We start from the raw sequence: 23,949 nt of genomic DNA, 5'->3' as shown, positions 1-23,949 counted from the left end.
ACAGTCCTTCGAGAACATTCTCAAAATAAACACAAATAAACAAACACACACACTACATAATCATCCGACCACCACCACAGATTGAGACTGAGATCCAAACGAAATAAGACCTTGTTTTCTCATAAATGAAGGGGACGATGGCCACCTCATACAGACTCCAGATAAAGTCATTTAGAGTGTAAACAATGTGACACAGGTGGAGCTGGAGTCCTGCAAGCGCAGACCACGTGACGAAAGACAAAGAAGACAACTCGAAATGAGAGTGCTGCCGGTGAGATGACAAAATATCAGTCAATAAAAGCGAGAGAATGAGGTTGTGGTCAGTCGACCCAGCTTTGCAATGACTACCTGACTCTTGAGGAAGGTAAGGCAGCGAGGAGATGGACAGCGCCCTCGCCAAAACGAGACAAGTGAGGGTTCATCACTGAACCCCTCCAAGATGATCACCTTTTACAATTTAAAAAAAACACAATAACCAGGTGGGTTACACTTCAACAAAGTCCACTGTTCGGGGATGATCAAATAAATAAAAATGGTTGCAGTAGGCGCTGCGTGAAAGACCAGCAGGTAGGAATGTACACGAAGCCGAAAACAAACATGGAGCAGCCATTAAAATGTCAGTGAAGTGTTAAAATGTCTATTAAAATGTCAGCGAAGTGTCCTGTTTACTGTACACTATGTTGACAACCACAGAAACCTCAAACAATCGTCTTCCCATTGACAGTAGAAAGATAAGCGGATAATGGCGAGGACACACTGGATGTCCCCGGCCAGGCTGAATGAACATGAAGCAAGAAGCAAGTGACAGTACTACTGTAGTACCTATAGTAGTATGTTTCATTATGTATAATGATGTAATACCTATAATAGTATGTTTCATTATGTATAATGATGTTCACATAATCGAAACAAACGAGAGCTGACAACAATAATAGGAGTGTGGAGGTGCAACAGGTCAATCAACACCACAAAGGTTCAACACACCAGACCTGCCTGGCTACGGACTTTCCAAAGCAATTACAGATTTAGCTGATTACAAACTCAATTACTGATTATGGACTACGATTGTTAGTGACTCAATGACAAAACACGAGGAAATAAATTAATAAATGAACTTTTGTCACTGAATATTTTTGTCGGATATCACAAAAGGAGAGAGGAGTAATTAATATCAAATTTATTTTGTTTGGATAACAATCACAGGACAATGATGGTTCCCTCCACTAATTGTCATGTCAATTGACGAATGTAGTAAAACTTAGTTGCCAATATGACTATTGCACCTTGAAGAGTTGAATAAATTAAACGACTATTGCAGTTTAAAGAGTTGAATACATTTAATCTTCAAAAAAAAAATATTCCACAAATTCCAGTTTTTTCTGACAATATATTGAAAACTACTGACCGTGACGACAGTAGCTGAGAAAGATATCATGACTAGAATTGCTACAAATGAAAGACAAAATGAAACAAAAAAAAATCATTTTAATTAGGAGTGCTAATGGTGAAAAGTTCTGGCAGTAGACAGGTCTGACATATGCTGCAAGACCTCACTAAGTACCCGGGGTGACAAGGCCATAAACCGCTGCCATGAACATTGCAAACAAACAATTCACTCACTTCCCTTACAACAAGCTCGCTAACCCTGCCATGCAATCAGGGTACATGCCACAATAAAACAGTCAATACTCGGGTGTATTCACAGTGTTCATGTGCAACTCAAGTGTGTCGAAGAGGAAAGTCGGGTGGGTTCCTTGCTGCACGCAAGGGTGGATGGGTAAAGACGGCCAGAGTGGAAACCAAGACGACGAAATGCAAGCAGCCAGGGATGAAGGATGTCTGGGTGGCTCAGTTTTCATAATGACTAGTCCACAATAAGACACTCTGTCTGCACACGCAGAAGTGAAAATCGTCAACAGAAACGGGTGGAAGTCAGGCGCAATGTGATCAGATTGCACCCAAATAACCGGGGGCTTCATCCGGATCATAGTGTCACCCATGCAAAACAAGACCATGCCATTATCTTGTGAAATCCACCCGCAGTACTTTATCAAGGTGGGTTTCACCCTTTTGAATGCTCTTTTAGTATTTGAAAAAATAATCTGTTTCCTTGTCGAGGGTTGAGGATACTGGGGTTGGGAAGTGAGATTCAATATTAGTGACTCCACCTGATATATCCATGATGAAATATTGAACAGTTTGTAATAATGTCTGCTACGCATGCGCACAATGTCTTCATCTTTTATGTTGTCTAATAACACTGCAGTACATTTTCTACCTGTAGTTAATGACAGGTGACTGCTTTTTGTGACACTTTAGGAGTAGTGGGTAAAATGAATGCCATGTTGCAGATTATTATTTTTGATGGAGCTTTTTTTCTTGTCTTTGCTATGCGTGTATCACCCTAACAAGGATTTTATTATTATTATTATTATTGCAATCATATTTTTTACTTTTTTTTTTTTTTGTTACTGTCAGGCAGGCACAGGGTACCGGTGATCGCTTTGTGTTTGTGTGTACCCTGAACTTTCCACCCTCTGCGCGACCCACTGCCCCCTATAGGTGTTCTGTCCTTATTCTCGGATTCTCTAGGCCAGGCAGATGGGAAGGGGTGACACACATATACAGTATATACAGTATATATATATACTCACGGGCGCCCACATCCACACACACCCAGACAAACAGGATTTGCGGCTTTCCGGAGCTCGGCCGGTTGACGACAGTTACAAAATCTGGCCTGGCGGTCATAGCCATGGGCTGTGGTGACAGACACCGGGTGGGTGAAAACTGAAATGTTCGGGAAGACTGGATGAGGGACAAGATGTAAGCAGTCGGAGTTGGGGGTTAGGCACGTTTTCTCCTGAGAGTTTTGTTTGAATATTGCAGATGGTCGCCGAGTGTGTTTGTGGTTTCACTGAGATGTGACGAAGTTCTAGTATCAAGGATTACATTCGTCCTGCTATACCCTGGAGAGAAGCATTTAAACCATCGGCTAACTTGGAAAATGTATTTTCTGTGGTGTTATTTCTTGCGCGACTGGCCCTCACCTGTGTGAGCACGTGAGGGTTACACACACTGTATCTGAGGTGTCTGAGGCTTGGTTGGTTTTGTTTTTTTGGGGGTCTTTTTTGTGTTGTTTACAGGTTAGCTCGACATTCATGATTCAGATACTTAACGTTTGGATTAGATTTATGATTGCACGAACCTGCTGTTTATTTTATTTTTTGTGGTTGTTTGAATAAGAACGGAGAACGAGGGCGGTTGGCGAGTGTTTTGCTTGGGTGTGAGTGTCTCATGACGGCCGCTCTTTCTTTGATATAACGGATTCACTGAGGGGCTGCAGTTGTATAAACGCTGAAGACTGAAGATGAAAAGGGAAGAGTGAATATTGCTGCTTGTCTGACACTGGAGCTCCGGACCTGACGGCGGATTCAAAATCTGTTACCAAGTGAACTTTAATCAAAGACTTTTATCGCGAAAAGAAGGGGACTTGCTGTGTATGTGTTTCTGTTTTCGTTTTTTGTTTGTTTGTTTTTTGTTGTTTTTGTTTTGTTTTGTTTTTTTGTAAGGTGTATTAAATTATTTTGTTTGTTGATTATTTTTCTGTTATATTTCTTAAGTTCGGATTTTTGTAGGTTTGTTTTTTTTTATCTTGTCCGAACATTCCTGTAGAGCTGTAAGTAGCACGGATTAGGGTCCGGGTGTAGGCTTCATTTTGGACAGAAAGACTGAGCAGACACAAAGGTGAAGGTGTAGATCGGCAACTGCATTTGGCTGTTCGCGCATGCGTATGAAAAGTGAGTGCAAAAAAAACAAAAGGTCGCTGCCAGGACCACCCAACCTGTGCACACAGTAGATTTATACACAAAGACTGTTTAAACAACTCGAGTACCGCTGCTGTGTTTCTCGCCATGTGCACACGCAGAAACGGTCCTACCTCCTTCCCTCATACAAAGGTCCTCGTGAACTCTGAAGGGGTCACCAAGAAGAAAGTGTACAGGTTGTCCTGTCTGTATATAGGCACTGCGTGTAGTCTGCTGAACAACTCACAACATGGACAAGTTTCAATGTGCAGCTGCCTTTCTGCTGCACACCAGACATGACCAGCGGTCAGCTGCAGAAGCGGCGCGAGCGACTGTAAACTTTAAAGGGTCAAGGGGGTCAATGAGTACTTTTATACTTCAATAAGCAACTTCGTGCAACCCACCCCACATCCACTGATAGCGAATAGTAAACACTATGAGAGTTGTAGGTTTTCTTCTCTACAGCTGCCCGCCTCCGGGAAATGTTGCCGGTCACCGGTCTGACGGGTCACTGCGCGTGTCGTCTGACGATTCTGACGTATTAACTGGCGCCTGCATGACGTAAGGGTCGACGTGACCCTGACCTGGCGCCTGAACGTATCCCCCGTGCAAACGAACACTGCTGGCCGAAGCAACGGAACTGTCATCGACACTGAGGTTCGCACTACTTCCGCTCGGCAGGAGTGAGTGCTGTTCGCTGTCTGCAAGTTCGCCGCCAGGCGACGTTACAGTGACGTGTGACGTGTTGCTCGTGCAGGCCATCGTCACAGGGACGTAAGAGCTGTGTGCAGCTGTTGTCCAGCTGCGGCCTGCCACTGGCTGGGAGTTGCATCTGGGTTTATCTTCGACACCCGCTGGACTCGGTGGACTGGCATCAGAATGGCCAATAACAGACGATGACGCTGCTTGAACGTCCACAATGTACCCGGATGTTGTAGTGTCATGTTTGGGATTGGGAAATGATGTTACGACGGAAGGAATCTTGCTGGAATGGAGACCGACCGCCGTTAGACCTTCACGATGGGTGATGTCGCACGTGGACATCTGGACTGGAAGGACGAGAACCTCCACCTGCGGGTTGATGCCCCTGTCCACCTCTAGCACAGCGCGCGCGCCGTCGTCGTCCTGGCTATCGAGGCCCAAGCGCGTGTAGCCGTTACACAGCTGCGAACCTCCGTCAGACGATCTTTGGCTCCAGTATGCCTCGCTCCTCCCCTCGGGAATGTTGTCGTTGTCTGTTGCTGAAGTCTGAGGGTTGGGCAGCATGTAGGTGACTTCCTGTTGACCAATATAACAGCCCGAGGGTACAAGATGTGAGTCATTCAGGTTGTGCCCAGCGATATTCTGTACACCTGTCTCCTGACGAGGGTCTAATCTACGGGCTCAGTTTTAGGCTTCAACTCGGTTATGTCAAATTTTTACAACATAATACCTCTCAGACTAAAAACATTTTCCAAGAAATACTTATGTACAAATTATTTTTTAAAACAATTTTCGTGCTTTCAAAATGGTCACCATTTAACTTTTCAAAAAAGAAAGAAAATGTTCAAGTTTTCCCAAACCTAGGAGTATCACTCAAATTGCATTAATTGACGAAATGTGGTTTCAGTTTACCCACCATCGCAACGGGAGGCTCTTCAAAAACAGTTTGCTGCTGAAGGTAAGTGGTATCTGTATTTACAGATGACATCCCGGTCGCCCCTGTGGGTGTCTGCGGAGAGTCGAGCTGCCCAGAGTTGGGTGATGGTACAGACAATCTGGGATCAACATCTCTCAGATTGGAAAATAAAAATTCCTGCCAAACGGAGAAAGGGGAAACTGTTCATGCTCGACAACAAATTAAGGTGTCTCCATCAACCGGTGGAAAAAAATGAAACCTTATTAATACTTTACATACAATGAAGAATTCCTAGTGATTAAGATTTGCACTGTACTAAAGTTAAAGAATACAAATTGAGAGTTTCTCAACAGCCACCTTTCTTTCTGAGCTACCTGCTGATAAGTGTATTAAAACTTTAATAATTTTTATAACTGATTTTTATGGTCCCATAAATGCTGTTGGTTACTAGTCGGTCATATTTCCAAGTAGCGAGCGAAAACCCAGTGAAATAATATTTTAGGAATAAACATTATTTTAGATATACACATATGCACATACATACATTTATAAGACTGGGCACTGATATGCATGTATGCAGGCATGTTCGCATGCACACACAACCTTTCTCTCTCTCACACACACTCACTCACACACAGTGTGAGATTAAAAAAAGTATATTAAGTGCATCTTACATGTGTTTTAAACATAGGTTCTTGAAATTTGGCCTTCCGAGAAATCATACACTGTCTGAATTTGCTGCAATCAGATACACACATGAAGTTAGGCCCCTGCTGCTCATAAAGACACACTGTACAAGTATTTGTGCAAGTAACTGCACACACAAGCAAGCAATACATCATACTATACACGCCAGCACACAACACACACATAGAAATCATGAATAATTCATATTTTTAATCTGGTTTTTCCGGGTTTTTTTTTTATAGAAATATCTTAGATAACACTTAAGAACTTAATATATTTTTGAGAAACCTTATCATCATTTACCTGAGTCCATTTCTCACTTGTGTTACTTCTTTGTTATTTTGTGGGTGAGTGACTCCTGTGTGATTTTCATGTATAATGCATGCGGCCACTGCTTGTAAAGCATTGACTGAATCGACAGAATTAAAAATTGTAAACATAGAATGTGCACCATACGCATGCACACATCCAGTCAATACCCAACACACACACACACATATATACACACAGTATATTTACCTGCATGTTTTCTTCTTTAGTTACTTATTTTAACAAATACATTTGAGACCAACAAATCTTAGACTCACATCACTATGCACACAATGATAGAAGCCACAAGGGCTGTTGCTGCTGCTGCTACAAAAGGTATTCCTAAAAGGCCCACATCGCCACTGCTGGAGTTCTCTGTGGAAGAAAAAAATTTATTTGCCAAGTGACATTACACTAGAAATTTTCCATGAATAATTGATGCATTACACTGAAATGGCTCTTTATTTATTACATGTGCTTTTTTAGTAGAAATTTGTACAAATATGTTCTGAGGCAGACTGCAATACATGAACTACAAACATGACACAATTTAACTCATTACATTGGCGTTTGTATGAGCCATACACTATGCTACTGAGCTGGCACTTGATCTTTTCCCATTATGTGAAAATGCAAATTCCTTAAGCGTTTTGATGCTGATGATCTTGTGTTACTTTTATCTAAAAATAGCTAGAAACAATAATAATAATAATGCTTCATCAGTTGGAAATCTTAAAAACAATGTACCAGTACATACATAATGTGAATTAGTACAATTAATCATGCAATATCAGGCTCCACCATTTTGACACTTTGTTTTTAGCAGCCATCGAGTCCACTTGATGGCATTTGCTCTTCTGTAACCGCAGAAATTTCCTGATGACACATCTTGTAGCATTTATTATCTCTGACACAATTATCAACTTCCCTCTTCATTCCACAATCTTCAAGCACCTCACCATCAAGCTTCACAAGTGTAGACTCAGACCATGGCCCCTCTTCTCCAGTGGATGTGACGGCTTGCAAGGACAAGTTGTACTGAAAGCCAGGAATGGCAGAGATGGATGTGTGGCGGCTGCTGCCTCCTTCAACTGGCACAGTGCGAGTGGTGCCTACGTGACACATGATTTGAGGACAAAGTGATAAACATACGCTAAATAATTTAAATGTATTAGAAAGTAACATGTTCATACCAAAGATGCAGGTATACAGCTGAGCCAAATAAGAAAAATAGATGCTGTCAAATACGTATGGTACACTGCCATATGCGCAAAATAAAATGGTTACTTTGGTTTATTTTTCTCAAGAATCTGTCCCAAACAAAGGTTGTCATAATTAGCTAATGGCCCAATTCCTCAGAATTTATTGTACAAACAAATTAATTATAGGGATAAAGCAAAGTAAACTGCATAAGGAAATCAGCTTCGATTTATTCAGACTCTTCCACAGAATCTATAAATCCAGCACAGCTTTACAACAGGCTCTTGATTGGTCTATCCTACTGATATCCCTTTGTTGATTACTTTGCACTGCTACTGTTACTACTCGGTCTTCTCTGTCGCTTGTATTTTTTCATTGCCCATCTTTCTATTCTTTCATGTACTAGTACTCATATCAAGCTCTGTGCATGCTCCTATAGTAGTGTAATTATGCACTATATAAACTGCACATTTATCATCATCATCATCATCATTGCCATCTAAAACTGACAATATTTCAAATGCCAGTCTCGTTAATAGTGGTAATAGTTAAGTCACCTACCAGCACAGTTGCTTGTCTCACAAATTTGTACAGTGTACCCTGTAATGTGATATGGATAGCTGTAACTGCAGTCTTTGCTTTGCCACTGAACTTCAAATTTTTCCTGTCCGTTCACGACCCTTACATCCTTGGGTGCTTCTGGTGGAACTGCAAAAAAAAAAAAAATTAAAAATAAATAAAAATGAACAAAAACAAAGAGGTACATATATAACACCCAGTTCTCGAGCATGCAACCTCCACCCCTATTATCAGCTTTTGCTCTGTGATCATACACTCTCAAATCCTGTAACTCTGACAACAATAAAAAAGTCTAAAGTCTAAACTTTAGCAGTGTCATGGAGTCATCCAAGTAATACCAAGATTTAAAGCAGAATCCCTTTTTATAATATTGTAGCTATCTTTCATCCCAGGAAAAACCTGGGTTTGGCTTCAGCATACGTGGTTTCTGAAGATAATAGGTCACATGGGTGTTTGGTCCACTATTCCTGGATATGCATGTTATCCGCGGAGATACGTTTCTCATCCTTTTTTCAACATGATTTTAGATTATTATTGTATGTGTGGAGAAAAATCAAGCACGCAAGTTGAAGCAGTCTGCAACCCATGATAGAGAGGGGTGTCCAGACACTTAATCCCCAGACACTTCATCCCCAACATCACAATAAGTTTTACAATTAAAATACTTTAACTAATGTTGTAGAGGTTCAAATGACGTTGAAGTTAATAGCATGATTTGAATATTATTAATGTATTTCAATATTTATTTTAATTGTAAAACTTATTGTGATGTTTATATGAAGATAATTATTTGAATTTCAGTTAAATTTTTCGCCAGCTTCATAATTTTTATAGTTAAAATTTCATTTTAAGGATGAAGCGTTGGGGATGAAGTGTCTGGGGATTAAGTGACTGGGAACCATAGAGAGGCTACAAAGCTTAGACCTGTGACTATAAATACTTTTTTCCTTCCTATACCTCCATCTTCTTTGTAAAGACAGCTTGCCCAGATTATGGACCTATTTCCAAACGAGAAGCCAACGATGTATTTCTTTGAATCTTCTTCTCGAATGGGTAACTTCATTCGTCCCTCTTTTAAGGATGTTGTGTTCCACTCAATCTCTGTCTGAAAGGTAAACATGTCACACTTTCAAGTGATATAGCAGAATTATCATGAAAGTAAAGAAGCAGAAAATAAAAAAAATAACTTTTATACATGAACATGGTAGTGGCGAGAGCTTTTACAGCTAACAAAGCAAATCACTAATACATTTCACTACCTTTGCAGCAAAACTTGAGAACTTACCATTAATTTCGACCAGGTCTTTTATCTGACATGCAAGTTTCTTAAAAGAAGCCTTTTTCATTTGTCACAGCTACACTCATTCATTCATTTGTCCATCACATCAGACTTGTCACCAGAAAATGGCCTAAGCTGCAATTGGAAAATGCACTTTTAGCTCTTAGATCATCCTATAATTCTACACGCACACATCGTATATAAGTCTGTCTACCTCACATTGTTTGGTATCTCCAAAGGCATCTCCCTCACACCAGAAGATTGTCATCTCTTCAAGACTCTGTAGGGTGTAGGGGCGACCACCATTCTCTGTTTCAACTTTCACAGAATTTCTCACAGCACTCACTTTGCCATCCCATACAGCAAACAGCTCATCTTTAGACAACTCTACTGAAAAGTCATCACTAGAATCTGCACCTGCAATATCAAATGATACTATAAGTATAAAATGAGAAAGAAGCTCATGAAGATGATGGAAGAAAGACATAGAGAGTAGAGCTGAAAGACTGGAGGGCAAGTGCACAGCCTACATCTCAACTGCAAAAGAAACCTGTAAAAGAAACTAGCTTACCCCCTTATTTTTTGACAAAGTAAGCTCGTCTAATAACCCAAATAAGCATGCATATGCATGTACATACATATTCCATCATACATGCACCATCCACACATTACGGGCGCAGCAGGCACACAATTATTATAAACACACTCATATTACAGCTACAACATTGTAAAATATCTATTAAATGCACCAAATTTATTCTGTCAGAACAAACTCTTAAATATGAAAAGAAAGTAATAACCTGCATGAATCAAAATGGCAGAGCTGGTGTTTGAGAGGCCAGCTTTATTTCGAGCAAAAATGTGCACCAAGACATCCTGATTACAAGGAATATTTTCCACTGTGGCCAACAGTTGAGGCTCTCTGTCCACATCCACAGTCCTACCATTGTATTGCAGTTGATAGCCAATTATCTTCCCATTTCGTTGATCTTCAGGAATGGACTGCACAGACAAACTTCTTTTCACTCTAATAATGATAATAATAATATTTTGGTAGTTTAACTGAGCTGTAGTTACCGCATCTGTGCTAATGGCATTCGCCTTGAGAACATAATGAACTCCTTGTTTAGAGAGTATTATTATTCCTATGTCTGTGTGGTTATGTTTTTTCTCTGTAAAGCGCTTTGAGCTAGCCTTTAATGGTGTGATAAAGCACTATAGAAATTCACTTAATTATTATTATTATTAATAGTATTTGTATATGTATATCTGCAAGTTTCCCAACTTCAGGCCTGGCACTAATATCTTAGAGGTCTTGACTCAAATCCCACTGGAGTCAGTTTCGGACAAACGGTTCAACCTAGAGTCTAATAAAAGTGTGTTCAACAAAAGGCTGCATTACTTCAAAACGTTCATATAAAAAAAAAAATATTCACTGCTCATTCTGGTTTTGCATGTACAACATCTACATCTCTTTCACTCTTTACAACACACAGTACCCACCATGAAATACAGCGTGACATTGCGAATGTTGTCTTTGCTGCACTTTTGCACAACATAGCTCCCAGGATGAATGGAAAAACTTTGGGATGGCACTAAAACAATTGACATTAAGACAACATTTTTCAAACTTTCAAAGAAAGCTATCATGAAATAAATCAAGAACATCTGATATAGGCTTTCTGCATCATCATGAGTTATTTTGACAGAATTAGTTTCACTCAATAAAGGTTACAGACCATCAATGTTCTGTAAAAAATAGGACCTAAAATCATTTAAAAACAAAGCAAGAAGCAAAGGTGGAAGATTTTCCCCTTATCATACCATACATTATTTTGTAAAATAAGCTGAGCGACATTTGCATACCCTAATGTAAGATTTTGCTTTAACATATATATTTTTCCCCGTTTGAAGAAAAATATCCATTAAAATCTACTTTAAGTAATTTTTCCCAAAGGAAATATCTTTTAGTTTTATGAAATTCTGTTTCAAATGCTAATCCTTTTTCACACTCTTCCTTTTGCAATATCCTGTTACTCTCAGCACTTGTTCTTGTTATTTGGTTCCTCTTTGTGTTTTCTGTATTTGATTTTATTCTGCATTTAGTACGGTTGTTTATTCTTTTATAGTTCATATGTTGTTTGTTTGTTTTTCTGTCCCTCGTATGCTGTCCATGTTTTGTTCTTGCTCTTAAGCGCTAGCTTGCTCCTTAGGAATGTGAGTATGCGCTTTACAAATTTTGAATTTATTGTTGTTATTGTTATCATTATTATTATTTCATAGTCGATAAATACAATGTTTCTTTCTGTTTAAGAAAACGCTTATTACACTATATGATAAAACCAAATGATCAAGTGTTGAATAACCAGCCCTCAGTCCAACTTGCTCATGGTCAAGTTAATTATATCTAAAAGTAATGATAACCTAGTATTTAGCAATGATGTAAACAAGCATCATCATACTATGTGCTCTTGCATACTGGCCGGTACAGTCACAAAAGATCATCACAATTTGGAACATACAGTCACAAAAGATCAGCAGTCATTTTTACATGGTTAATCTGCAGCTACTTCCCTTAATCCACTTTCTGAGAATGCTTTTTTTTTTTTTTAAAAAAAAGCATTAAAAAGTCCTTCATATACTGTCAATATGGAGTGGTGTCTGCATTCAAGCAACCATCTGAGGATAAAAGTTCAGTGGTTAAGTGCCTATCACTACAACAATGAGTTGAGAGTCGTGGAAATCTTAGTTTTTATACCTATCTCTCTAAATGTGATACTTGATCACAAGCCTGACCTCCAGGCACTCTGCTTTCCTCCGCTATGTGCCCTCACAGTCATGAGTGACAGGCCTTGTTAGCTGCTGCATCTATCCATGTACTCCCTACAATGACTGGTACCACTCAAGGGAGAAATGAACGGCTCATCATCATCGCATTAATTAAATCATAAATTACATTTTTTGTCACATTTTTCACTAAATAATATATACTTATATAATACCAAGCATCTGTGTCAAAGTCTAACAGTTACTTTTGTTAATATGTTCTTTCTACTACCTGCTTCTTCCGTTATTACAGTGATGTTGCGTCCTTCACTCCAAAATCCTGCCTCCTTTGGTTTACAGGTAACAGACACACGGTATGCGGTGTACGGATTTAAACCACAAAACTGATGAGAAGTATCACTTATTTCTGTTACATCCTGTAAAAATTACAAAAAAAATGAAATGGAATCCATAATCTTCTGTTCTTTATCTCGTCCATTTATCTCAACTCTCCATACTCTGCCCTGCTTGCTTTACACAATTACAGCCATTGTACAGTCTGGCTTATGCTTAATCTCTCTTGAGGACATACAATATTAAGCTCCATTTCTTCTAAAATTTACGTATATACAAACTGTTTTTCCTCTTACTATTTATTTCATGAGTCATTACTGGTCTCCAATAAATAGACATAAAATTGAATGAAAACAGGGTGAGTGTAAACTCCTGCAAGACTTGGGTCAGCTAAAAAGAAAGAACTTTTTATTGTTCATTTTATAAGACTTATAAAGTGCAATGATCCCATGAAAACAGTTCAGGGTGTTCTGAATGTAACCCATTTTATTTTCATTATCCAAACTAAAATCAAGCAAAAGACTAGGAAAAGCCCTTTTGTTAAGCGAAAACATGCACTTCGACTGAACCTATGGCAAGTTGCACACTAAGTCAAATATCTATATTTCCTATGCAACACTTCAAGTAGTTAATTAGAAAATTTCTCTGCGGTAAAATTACGTATGTAAATGCACTTCCTAACCTGAATAAGGATTCTTGTCAGCAGGATGTCTACTATGGAGAATACGACACAAGTTCAATGTTCACCACGGCAGTTTTAACTTATTGTTAGTTACCTTGAGTAAAAAAGTGTACTAAAATATCATATCCTCCTGGGGTGTGAGTCAGGATATGAAGGTACAATAATTATACACTGGTTTTTTTTGTTTTTTTTTTCCTTTTTCTGATTTGTGGACCTGTGTTGTGAGTAGTGGTCATGCGCTTTGCAGCAGCAGATCGTTCGCTCACAACTGTGGTCCTTTTTTAGCCGTCTGATTCTAACTTCTCTTTTAGTTTTCTGCAGCTGCTAATGTTTTATTGGTGTACTTTTCTGTATCATTTCGGCGCATTGAGCGTTTCCCTAGGATTCGGATTTTGCGCGTTATAAGTCTCCTTTCTTCTTCTTCTTCTTCTTTTCACTATGTTCTGTTCCACCTAAATGATATAGTCTGACTGAAGCTTTGCTGTATTCAACAAATTTCATACATTTTCTTTCAGATCATCCCAGTAATCAAATCACACATCATAGAAAAATTTGGGTTCAACAAGAAGTTATCCACTATCTCCTAAAGAAACTTGAAAAGCTCATAAAATGCCGTTTTCGGGAGTGCTTAGAAAACGACCGTACAATTTTAATAAATTTTAACTTAATAAAGAGATAAAAAGATGGAACGCAGCCTGACAATACATGACTTCTACAAACACAAAGAAAAGAGACGGAATTTGAACATATCAAAAGACTGGGTGAGGGTTAAGTCCTTTTGGGGACACTCCTACCCCTGCCCACAAGACACAGAGCATTATGTTGGAGACAGATTATGTTGTGTGGAGAAAGCCATGAAATATAACTGAAAATCTACATGATATTCATATTCATAATTTCTCGAGCTTAAGTACATCTACAATCAATGAAATTCTCACTTGGAGCATCTGCCCGTCCCTGGAGAATACCTGTACATGGTATATCTTTTTACGGTACATGCGTGCATGATTCCATGCAGCTGATATACAGGAACTTGTCTTGTTAGTAAGCCATAAGTCTTGAACTGGTGAGGGTTTAACTGAAACATGGTAATCAGACCTACAAAACTTCACTGCACAGCACTAGGTAGTCAAAGGATTCTAACAACTTAACTAAACTGTGTCATAACTTTGAACTAGACATTTCTGACAAACCTGCAGACCACTCACACCTGACAGTATAATAATATTTGCACAATTCACTCAGACCACTCAGGTAGGGAACCAGCTGTTACAAGATGGATTCTAACATCAGACTCTTTACCTATTTTAAACACAACCTTGATATTTAAAATAAATGAGGGATCAATGAGACAAAGCTGTAAATAAAAGGTAGACAAATCAAAATAATAAATTCAAAAGTTTCAGAATCTGTGAATATTTCTACATTTTCTTTCTTTGAATGTTAAGGCATGGTAAACCTATTTATTCACACAAAACCAAAGACACCTTAAAGTATTGTGGATACTCAATGGAGTTTTTCCTGGCATACATCAACTTTGTATGTATGTCTAAGCAAAAGGGATGGTCAAGACAAAAATAATTGAGTGCTGACATTTTCAAAGGCTTGTACATAATATAAATTTCCAAGGACTTTCACAATGCAGACATAGTGTTCTATTTTGTATAATAAAATTTTAGAAAAATGCTACAGGTTTTATTCATTGACTAGCACAATTCTCCCTCTTCCTAATTCTAATTCAAATAGTACTTGCTTGCTACGTAAACACTGACCAAATGCGATATAATAAATCTTTGTTAATGTTTCAGAATAGCTGGGTCTGGGAAAAACATGTTGTCTCCTATGTTTCTGAATACAGAACACTTCCATGCTATTTCATTTGCTAACAGGACAAAATTTTTTACATGAATTGCTTCCTCTTACTTCAGAATCTCGTTTACAAGGTGTTTGCAATACTGTTTTTTTGGCTGCACATTTTAATATGTTTTATCCACATCTATATTTCAGACATATTTACTTGCTGCTGGTCCTGCCAATAGAGAGGCCAAGTAGTCTATGATAACAATCCCTTCTCCTTGTGCCCCCATCTTCTTCCTCACTGAGTGCATATTGGTGCATGTGCATCTATGCACATGGGTGTGCCTGCGATTCAATTTGTCCATACATGTATCTCCGTACATGTGCACTTGTGTATGTTTGTGTGTATGCATGCACATGTGAATCATCTTGTGCGTGTGAGTTTATGTTTGTCTAAAAACTTCTCCATGAAGAAATATTCATCTTACTGATCTCATCAGTTTTCAGACGCTTAGAAGTGATGCTGTTTTCCTGCCGTTGCGTGTTCGTCACATTAATCACAAGTTGGTATATTGAGGATCCCATATTTCCAGTCCATACACAGAACTCAATGGTAATGTTCAGTGGAGAAGGGCAAATAACTGGAGACCCCAGTCGGCGGCGTCTGCTAAACACACAAATTTCTACACCAAATTGATTTATAAAGGTAATTATATAAATATGTGCACTGTCAGTCTCTTACATGCAAGCTTGTAACATAAACACAAGGATGCTAACAATAAACATTCATTAACAAAAATTATAAGGATTTACAAAATAGATTGCATAATGCAAAATGAAACATACTTCCACATCACATGCACTCTTTTTTTAATGCTCCTTACCTTATGTTTACTACTAATTATTCTCATAGTACTTAATTACTTTATTTACTTAGTTTATTCTTTTGCTGTACAGGGCGAGGGCCAAATGGAAAAAAGCATTTCCTTGCTTATTTTACCTCCCATTAATAAAGAATTGTCATTGTCATTGTCTCTCTCTTTTTTCTTTTCTTTTTCTCCCTTATTTCCTCCTTTTGCATTCCATAATGCTCTCAAGCACTTCCACAAAAAGAATGAGAGGACAGTCTGTTTTATATACACTTATATACAAATATACATTCCTGAAAGAAGCCCATTTTCTGTGTTCACATCAAACTGTGTGGTCAGATTGTTGGAAAGAACTGGATGAAGTTCAGCCAGTTCACCAGTTTGTACAAGTCACTCAATTAATATGCAAATTATAAAACTTGATTTTCTGCTTTGTTGTACAAGAGGTTTAATGATAGCTATGTACTGGCCAAGGCAGTCATGATAAGTTCCATTCAGCAGCAAGGTCAGGCTGTATGCATGAAGCGTGCAAGGCAAGCAGAGCATGCTGCACATGCACCACAAAAATCTCACCCATACTGGTAAGAAACTGGCATGATGAAGGCACTGATGATGACATCTGGATTTTCATACTTTGTAGGGTCTAGATACTGCACCCCAAGATTCCATTGACAAGTCAAACTCTCGTCCCAGTTATAGACAAAGCAGGTGATATTCTCTACCTTCTGAGGCCTCCCTGTAACACACCAAAGATGTTTTTAACGTTAAATTGAATGCTTGCATGCCACCACTTCAATGTTCAAACATGCATACTGTACAACTGAAACAAGTAAATAATAATACTTTTGATATTTATATTTTTTGATCACTTGTTACTTGGATAGCATGTCCCAGTTACTAGATGTAGCTACCAAAAAATCTTAAGTGGTGATAATCTGATTCAGACTTTTTCATGAGGTTAGCAATAAGTAGTATAGGAATGTATAAACCTACACTGTACTGCAACTTCTACTGAGTCAATCAGTTCACAAGGACTGTCATCTGTCTCACAAAGGAACCAGCAGTTGTAGCTTCCTGCATCGTGCTCACTTTCTATTACACGCCTGAGTTGCAATGTAAAATTGTCAACAACGTGCTGAAATTCCTTAGAAATCCTCTCTTGTGACTCATCCTGCAACACACAAATGCTGTTGCTTTTAACCTTAAGCTAAGTCGCAATAATAAGCAGACATTTCTGTGCATACAGTGCATTCACATTTGCACATGTTCTCTCGATTTTCTAGTTCTCCCTCCATCCTCTCTCTTTCTCAAGTGTGTATGTGCATAGATACACACACTATATACATGAACGCATAAAACATACTTCTACACAGTTTGAAGTTTAATTCCAATATTCTCAAACATTAACTGGTCTTGTACAAATGGTATTTTCTTTTCATGCCTTTATGTGTAAGCATGCTAGCTTGTGCATACATTCCATCTTAGCAGGAGTTGGTAACGACATCCTCTGACACTCTCCTAAAGTGCATGTAAACATTTAAAATAAATTTGTTATGACTTACCAAAATATTATTTCGTACATCAAATGTCAGATCACTTGCATTCCCCCTGACAGATGGATTTAAAGTGCAGTTTAATTCCAGCATCTCCCCAATGTAAAGGTAAACATTTTCTTTTCCACTTTGTGTAGTGATACCTGCAGTGAAGAAATGTTTTATCATTTTGTGAAGTGTAAAGCATCAACTCTTGTAACAGAAAAAAAAAAACTGCATTAGTAGGTACTTCAAGCAGATTGTTTTAGATCCTTTACTCTCATGTGGAAAAATTAAACTTGAAAGTGGAGTAGCTTCTGACTACAACCAGGACCAATTTCTGATGATGCAGGCTGAAACATGTTTGGGTAGTGTAGTTCCAAGCCATTTTCTGCTATTTATTTTGCATCCAGTCATAAAATAAACCTGACCACTTAACAGAAAAAAGAACAAATATCATTTTTCATTTATGTAGTGATGTTCAAAATACAATACCAAAAAGGTACAATGTCTTGGAGTGTGAGGGAATTTTCATGAAACTGTGTCATAATCACGGTAATCCTCGGCCAACTTGAAGTACCTATAGTATTATAAGTTAACTCATGACTAGGTTTCTGATTGTGAGTTTACTGAGTATGATTCAAATGGAGCTGGCACCAGTTAAGGGTTAAAGGAATCCAACTAGAACATTGTAGAACAAGATGTTTTAGACAAAGTGAAAGAGAAAAGTAGACTGAGGTGAAACCTGCAAGCCTCTTTTTTTTTTCTCTTCAGTTTCCGAGAACTAGTGTGAAATTACCATATAATTTCATTTTTGTTCAAAGTTTGTACACATTACATTTTTTTTTTCAGTTCAGTTCTTCCCCCAAAAGATTTTAAAAACAAAATGATGCATAGCTTCAAAAAATTCCTTCCTTCCTGGTGAGATAATATTGTGAATGATGTCACCATAAAAAATGAAATTTTTGTTGTTGCTCATGTTAACTGCCAACCATCCTGTAATAAACGGATCTGATTTTCTGTCCTCCCCAACACACTACTTTCTTTTATGCATTAAAATATTTCAATGTGTCCGTAAGTCTTTCACAATAACTCCTTGACTTTTACTGGCATGTTTCTCATTATAATCAACATTTTCAAACATAAAATATATATATCCCTCACACACAAAGATTGATTGTGTGATACTGATTTGTTTATTGAAGATATCTTCGGCCCATTTCAAGGGGAATCCAAACAATACAAAGTCCAATATAAAACAATGCAACAGCACATACATCAGCAACAAAAACAGCACAATGAATAGTCAACTATTAGTTAAATTTCACACTTCAAATGCCTCATAGATGCACTTTCTTACATTGTTTACTACATACTTGCTAGCATTTGCTAATAGCATGGATAAATGGAAAGCAGATGGATACTGGAAATACTTTTTAGGTAAATATTTCTTTCTTAATACAAGTAATTACAAACTAATAATTAAATTAGGAATGCTTCAACATAATAATAATAAATGTTAGTATATCAGACATTGTGTGCTTTGGTTCTGAAGTCTACAGATTTTTCATAAAACAAAAAGAAATCATTGGAAATCATAAAAGCTGACAAAAAATGCAAGAAGTCAATGCTACCAATTAATCAGTCTGAACATGTGATTATGGTTCTAACCTCTTACTGCTGCGTTACTGTATTTCCAACTCAATTTTATACGTATATATCTGTCAGTTTCTCCGCCATCATGTAATATCCCTGGGTATCTTCTTAGTTTACATGGACAAAATGGCTTAAAATTAGTGAAGGGAAATAAGGGTGAGGTGCTAACAAAGATGATGACAAATGTTAGGATGAAGCATGAGCACATATAAATGGTCTTACTTCCAAGGGATGCAGAGGCCTCTGCACAGACTGACCAGAATGTACAGATGACCAGTGATACTTTGCTCCTCCAGACTGCTCTAGCATTAGAGCTGTATAAATGCATGCTTTGTCCAGTCTTCCTTGGTAGTTAGGTTAATGCTGTAAACATAATCAGGCTGGGATTGAAAGTAAACAGTGCTGAATAGGACTCTTCATATCACTTAAACTCCTATCTGCACGAACAATTTATAGCACCTATCATGTATCAAGTATCATGTTGGTTGGAGACCTGAAAATACAGAAAGTTGTGATTATATTTACATGTGCAGTTGACAAGCAATACTATGAGCTGAAGCTATAAAAGTTGCCTCACAGAATATCATTTCTAATTTGTGGAGCTTTGCAAAACAGTAACTATGATAAAGGGAGGAAGTGTATACCACATCTACAGCTGGCTGGTTCCCCTGACCACACATGCTGCACAGCTTGCAAAGAATCAATACAACCTGCAATTCATTCAGGTGTGCACCAGCATCACAACTAGAGCTCACCCTGCAGCCCAGGACAAAAACACAGTGCCTGCTTCTTTGACACCGACATGTTTATGGTGTCTCTATGGCAGCAGAATTTGTAAACAGATGTGCATAGCTGAATTTATCTCCCTTTCTCCTCTTCCCAACCCATAATGAATAAATAATGGATACAGAGTTGCAGGCTCTAAAGTATAATTCAGTTTCAAAAGGTGCTCCCATTTTCAAGAATCTAGTGCTACCACCTTTCCTGTTTGATTAAGCCCATGTTGAATTATTCTCTGTTATTAACAATTCCACAAAAGGCTCTTTCAAACAAGTTCAAAACCATTAAAATGAAACATCTTTTAGTGACAGATATCTCCAACAAAAAAAAAACAAAATAAAGATTAGACATGAACGTCTTTTAAAAAGAAAATTGTGGTGTTGCCACTGACTCTTGTTTCCCACCTCTCTTCCTCCCTGCCTAAAAAATGTATACCACAGTTTACCCTGCACAACATTGTTTAATCTGAAGCCAACTGAAACATCTTAGAAGGCATAAAATAAGCATCACAAATAGGTGTGCTCAGGAACAATGGACACTAAATATAGAATGATTTCTGCATGATCAAAATAAATATTCCTGCTAAAATGTGGTGGATCATACAAGCAGAATGGATTTTTTTTTTTTTTTTTTTTGGTGTACAATAATTCAACTGTAATTTCAGCTGAAACTTTTAAACACTTTAACATCTTAAATCATCTCTTAGGCTTAATGGTCTATTTTCCCAGAAAAAGGCATTCCTTTTTTTACCAATCACCCCCCTCACACACACACAAACTGCTGCTTCATCCAATCTAGGAAGTCTTATTTAGATATTAATATTTTGCAGATGATGTTGCTGCCACTACCACACCACTATTATTATCACTGCTGCTACTACAACTAAAATCAAAGCTGCAAGTCAAATGTCAGTCTAAGAAAAATAGAACTTAGAAGGCTAGAAAGAGATATATGGTGGTGGTACTGAGGTGAAGTGGTTGGTCTTACAGTAGCAGTAATTATTGTTTTCCCAGTCTTATCATTACTTATTACTACACCAATTTATTACTCCTTGAATGCCCAGCACAATATGTAAACATACCACTTTTATGATTAGATGATTTCAATTATGAGATTACTATGAAAGACCAGCTGCTGTAGATGTGTGTAACTAACAAATAGGGACCTACGCAATATCATCCTGCAGGGGATTTTAATGATTTTTCTGACTACCATCACCTTATATAAGTACAAGTCTTACCAAACTCCAGACTTCCCAGGCAGTCTACTGATAACAACCTCGATCCATCTGTTAGATCACAGGTAAAGCTGATTTTGAAAATACTTGACTCCTAATGGCTGTATCTCTTGTTATCTTGTTGTCTGCTATCCCTTATCAAACGAAAAAATCTTTGTGGTTGCAAAGGTTTCAAAGAAATGTTCTTACTTTAAAAAACACCTTGGACTGTATTACATCTAGCATACATCTGGTTCTCTTCTGGTCTTTTCTTATACTCAAAACTATCCGTAAGCAAAACACTGCTCTCTAAATTATTGATATCAAGAAAGAAAATGTATTAAAATTTAAGTGCCCATATATAAACAGTGTCCTAAACTGTTAAAATGCACTGTTCCTCTGATGTGATCTGTGCCATACAATCACACTGTCTGCTCCTTTTCAAGATCCAGCTCAGTGGTATAAGAAGATGCTCAGCTTTGTGGGGGAGAAAAGTGGGGGGTGGGGGGACATGCTGACAGTCAACAGCATTCACATTCTTGCCTAGTATCTTTTTTGAGGGGGCCCTTCCCCCACCTTGCCCTACCTGGTTCCTATGCCACTGTGATTGTAACTAGATTATTTTAGGATACGATCAGTTTTAAGTAGTCAGTTAACAATCTAAAATTATCTTGTACATGAAATTTCTTCCAATTTGGTTTTATATTTATAAACAGAAGTTTCAGTTTACGTTTGATGTAAAAATGTGTGTGCTGATCAATGAGAAATAGCTTTCCTAAAACAAAGTCCTTTTCTTCCTTTTGTACACATTAGTTATAACAGTATAATAATACTCCTTTTTCCTTGGAATAGCCATATTTGCTTGTTAATATGGATTCTTCTTGGTATACTCAGGTGAGCTTGCCACCACTTCTGGAAAGCCAGCTGGTGTAGAATATCTATCTCTAAAACATTTAAAAGAGCATATGCTATTTAAAAATTGGCTGAGTAACCCACTCAATTAATGTCACACAACTGTAGTCTCATCGATGTTTATGTCCTGTCATAAGCTGTTGTTACACAGCTCCTGTTCTATCACTTTCATTATCTGTCACATAATCTTTCAATGTCTTTAAATGTGGCACTAAACCAGTGTAAGATGCTGCAGCAAAATCCTTCATATCTCTTATAAAGATCATTCACATCACCCGTGTGGAGGTACAAAAGAGAGACAAATAATTGGGCTGGTCCACAATGAATAGACATGCATGCACTGGAGTGGTGTGTACAAATCCAAGGTCATCATAACTTGCAAAGAAAATCCTGCATAAAACAGCACAGAGAGATAGAATAAAAGGTAGAAAAAAGAAGAAAAATAGGTAGACATCTAAAAGTCAGCGGTCGTCGATGGCCTATGCACCAGGAGGGGCGAAGGGCATAACTGAACTGAATCTAAAAGTCAACTCAACTGTTACAATTATACATTATATGAATGAATGTTACAATTCAATTGTACAAAACTGAGAAAATTTTATGATTTTGTATTATGCACTGTTTTCTTTATTCCTGTAAATTTGTGTATTATCTACGTCAAGTGATCCCAGTTAGCTGTAGCTTATACAATATATACAATTATATTTATGTGTACCCCTTATACAACACCCCGCTTCAGCTAACTATATGAACATCCTGCCTGCTTGGCCTACTTTCCCCTAGACAGTATCGCAGACAGGGTCGCCTGGCCCATTAGGTAGCAATAGTTTTTGGGTCAGGCAGTGCAGAATGGAGGGGGGGAATAACTGGTGTTTTACTCTGAGCCAGCAACGAAAGCTATCATAGCAAGGCAGCCAGCCCTGTAAACAGATGCCACTTGCAGAGAAAGAACAACTGCCTGAGATGACAGCTGAACCCAGGACATGGAATGGAGGGGGGATGAATCACAGAACCAATTATCACAGCAACCCATTCATTCCACATATGCTATTCACTTGATAAACTCTACTGGCCGTGATCTTTTACTAGCCTGAGGTGATCTGGGGTCACCAACTGTATTTGCTGTTGTTGGGAATGTGTGTATGTGGGAGAGAGAGAATGTATGAGAGAGACACTATTTCAACATGCATATCTATATTATCTCTTTTATATCATGTATATATATTGCTAGTACTCAAGTGCGTGTGCGGGTCCACAGAAACTCTATATGTGATGACTGTTCTCATGGCTGACCGTTGAAGGTTTTCTCCAGACACTCCGGTTTTCTCCCCATTTCCCCTCCAAAATATCGCAAAATCACTTACAATGATCATGATGATAGATAAAGCGCTATTTCATAAGACTTGGTAATGCTCTGAAAAAATATCTCATCGATCGAGTGACACGAAGAGTACGTGCTATTATCAACTTTTAATGTGTTAATGTATGCATCATTTAAATTGTTAATAAAGTGTTGTTGTTTTTTTACGAGACCATCCTCCATAAAAATCGGGTCTCTCGCTCCTGCGCGTGCGAGCAGGTATTGTCTTGCAATCACTGTTTGTGTTATCATTCTATGGTCTTTTACCTTGGTCGTGTATGACTATCTCGCTCAGTATTATTCATGAAGTAAATTACAAATATCGTGCTACCAATACCGGCGATTTGCCAGAAGCGATGCATGTGCATAACATCCATTATATGAACGAATGTTTATAAGACTTACAGCTTTTTGTTGGTCATGGAGGGTTTTTCCAACACGGGAATAACCCTTACAAAATCAATGCCCAGCTTCCTTCGGGTCCTGCTCGTCTCCATACTGAGATTGGCGCACATGTTGAAGCTGTGTGGCGAGAGTAACCGAGTCT

General features: G+C 38.1%; 1 protein-coding gene across 6 annotated transcripts; it reads right to left on the bottom strand.

Moving 5' to 3' along the window:
• Positions 1-1,318: 1,318 nt before the first annotated feature.
• LOC112573860 lies at positions 1,319-23,926 on the bottom strand. Of its 6 annotated transcripts, XM_025254507.1 has the most exons (19): positions 23,808-23,897; positions 21,155-21,285; positions 19,357-19,497; positions 17,509-17,642; positions 16,940-17,117; positions 16,520-16,682; positions 15,566-15,744; positions 14,219-14,358; positions 12,537-12,681; positions 10,982-11,073; positions 10,279-10,480; positions 9,693-9,895; positions 9,157-9,304; positions 8,182-8,328; positions 7,380-7,532; positions 6,699-6,795; positions 6,099-6,162; positions 5,425-5,601; positions 1,319-5,084 (listed from the first exon to the last, which is right to left on the bottom strand). In XM_025254507.1, exons 3-19 carry the CDS (start codon positions 19,460-19,462, stop codon positions 4,299-4,301), a joined length of 3,114 nt encoding a protein of 1,037 aa, XP_025110292.1. In that variant the 5' UTR covers positions 19,463-19,497; positions 21,155-21,285; positions 23,808-23,897; the 3' UTR covers positions 1,319-4,298. The 6 variants fall into 6 exon arrangements, with proteins under 6 accessions (XP_025110292.1, XP_025110291.1, XP_025110293.1 ...); XM_025254506.1 differs by lacking the exon at positions 21,155-21,285 and having other exon boundaries at positions 23,808-23,926; XM_025254508.1 differs by lacking the exon at positions 21,155-21,285 and having other exon boundaries at positions 15,566-15,741; positions 23,808-23,926.
• Positions 23,927-23,949: the final 23 nt, after the last annotated feature.

Source organism: Pomacea canaliculata, linkage group LG10 (assembly GCF_003073045.1).
Source record: "Pomacea canaliculata isolate SZHN2017 linkage group LG10, ASM307304v1, whole genome shotgun sequence".
NCBI classification, from domain to species: Eukaryota; Metazoa; Mollusca; class Gastropoda; order Architaenioglossa; family Ampullariidae; genus Pomacea; species Pomacea canaliculata.
Note: the sequence above shows the minus strand (reverse complement) of the source record. Positions and strands in the feature narration are given on the sequence as shown.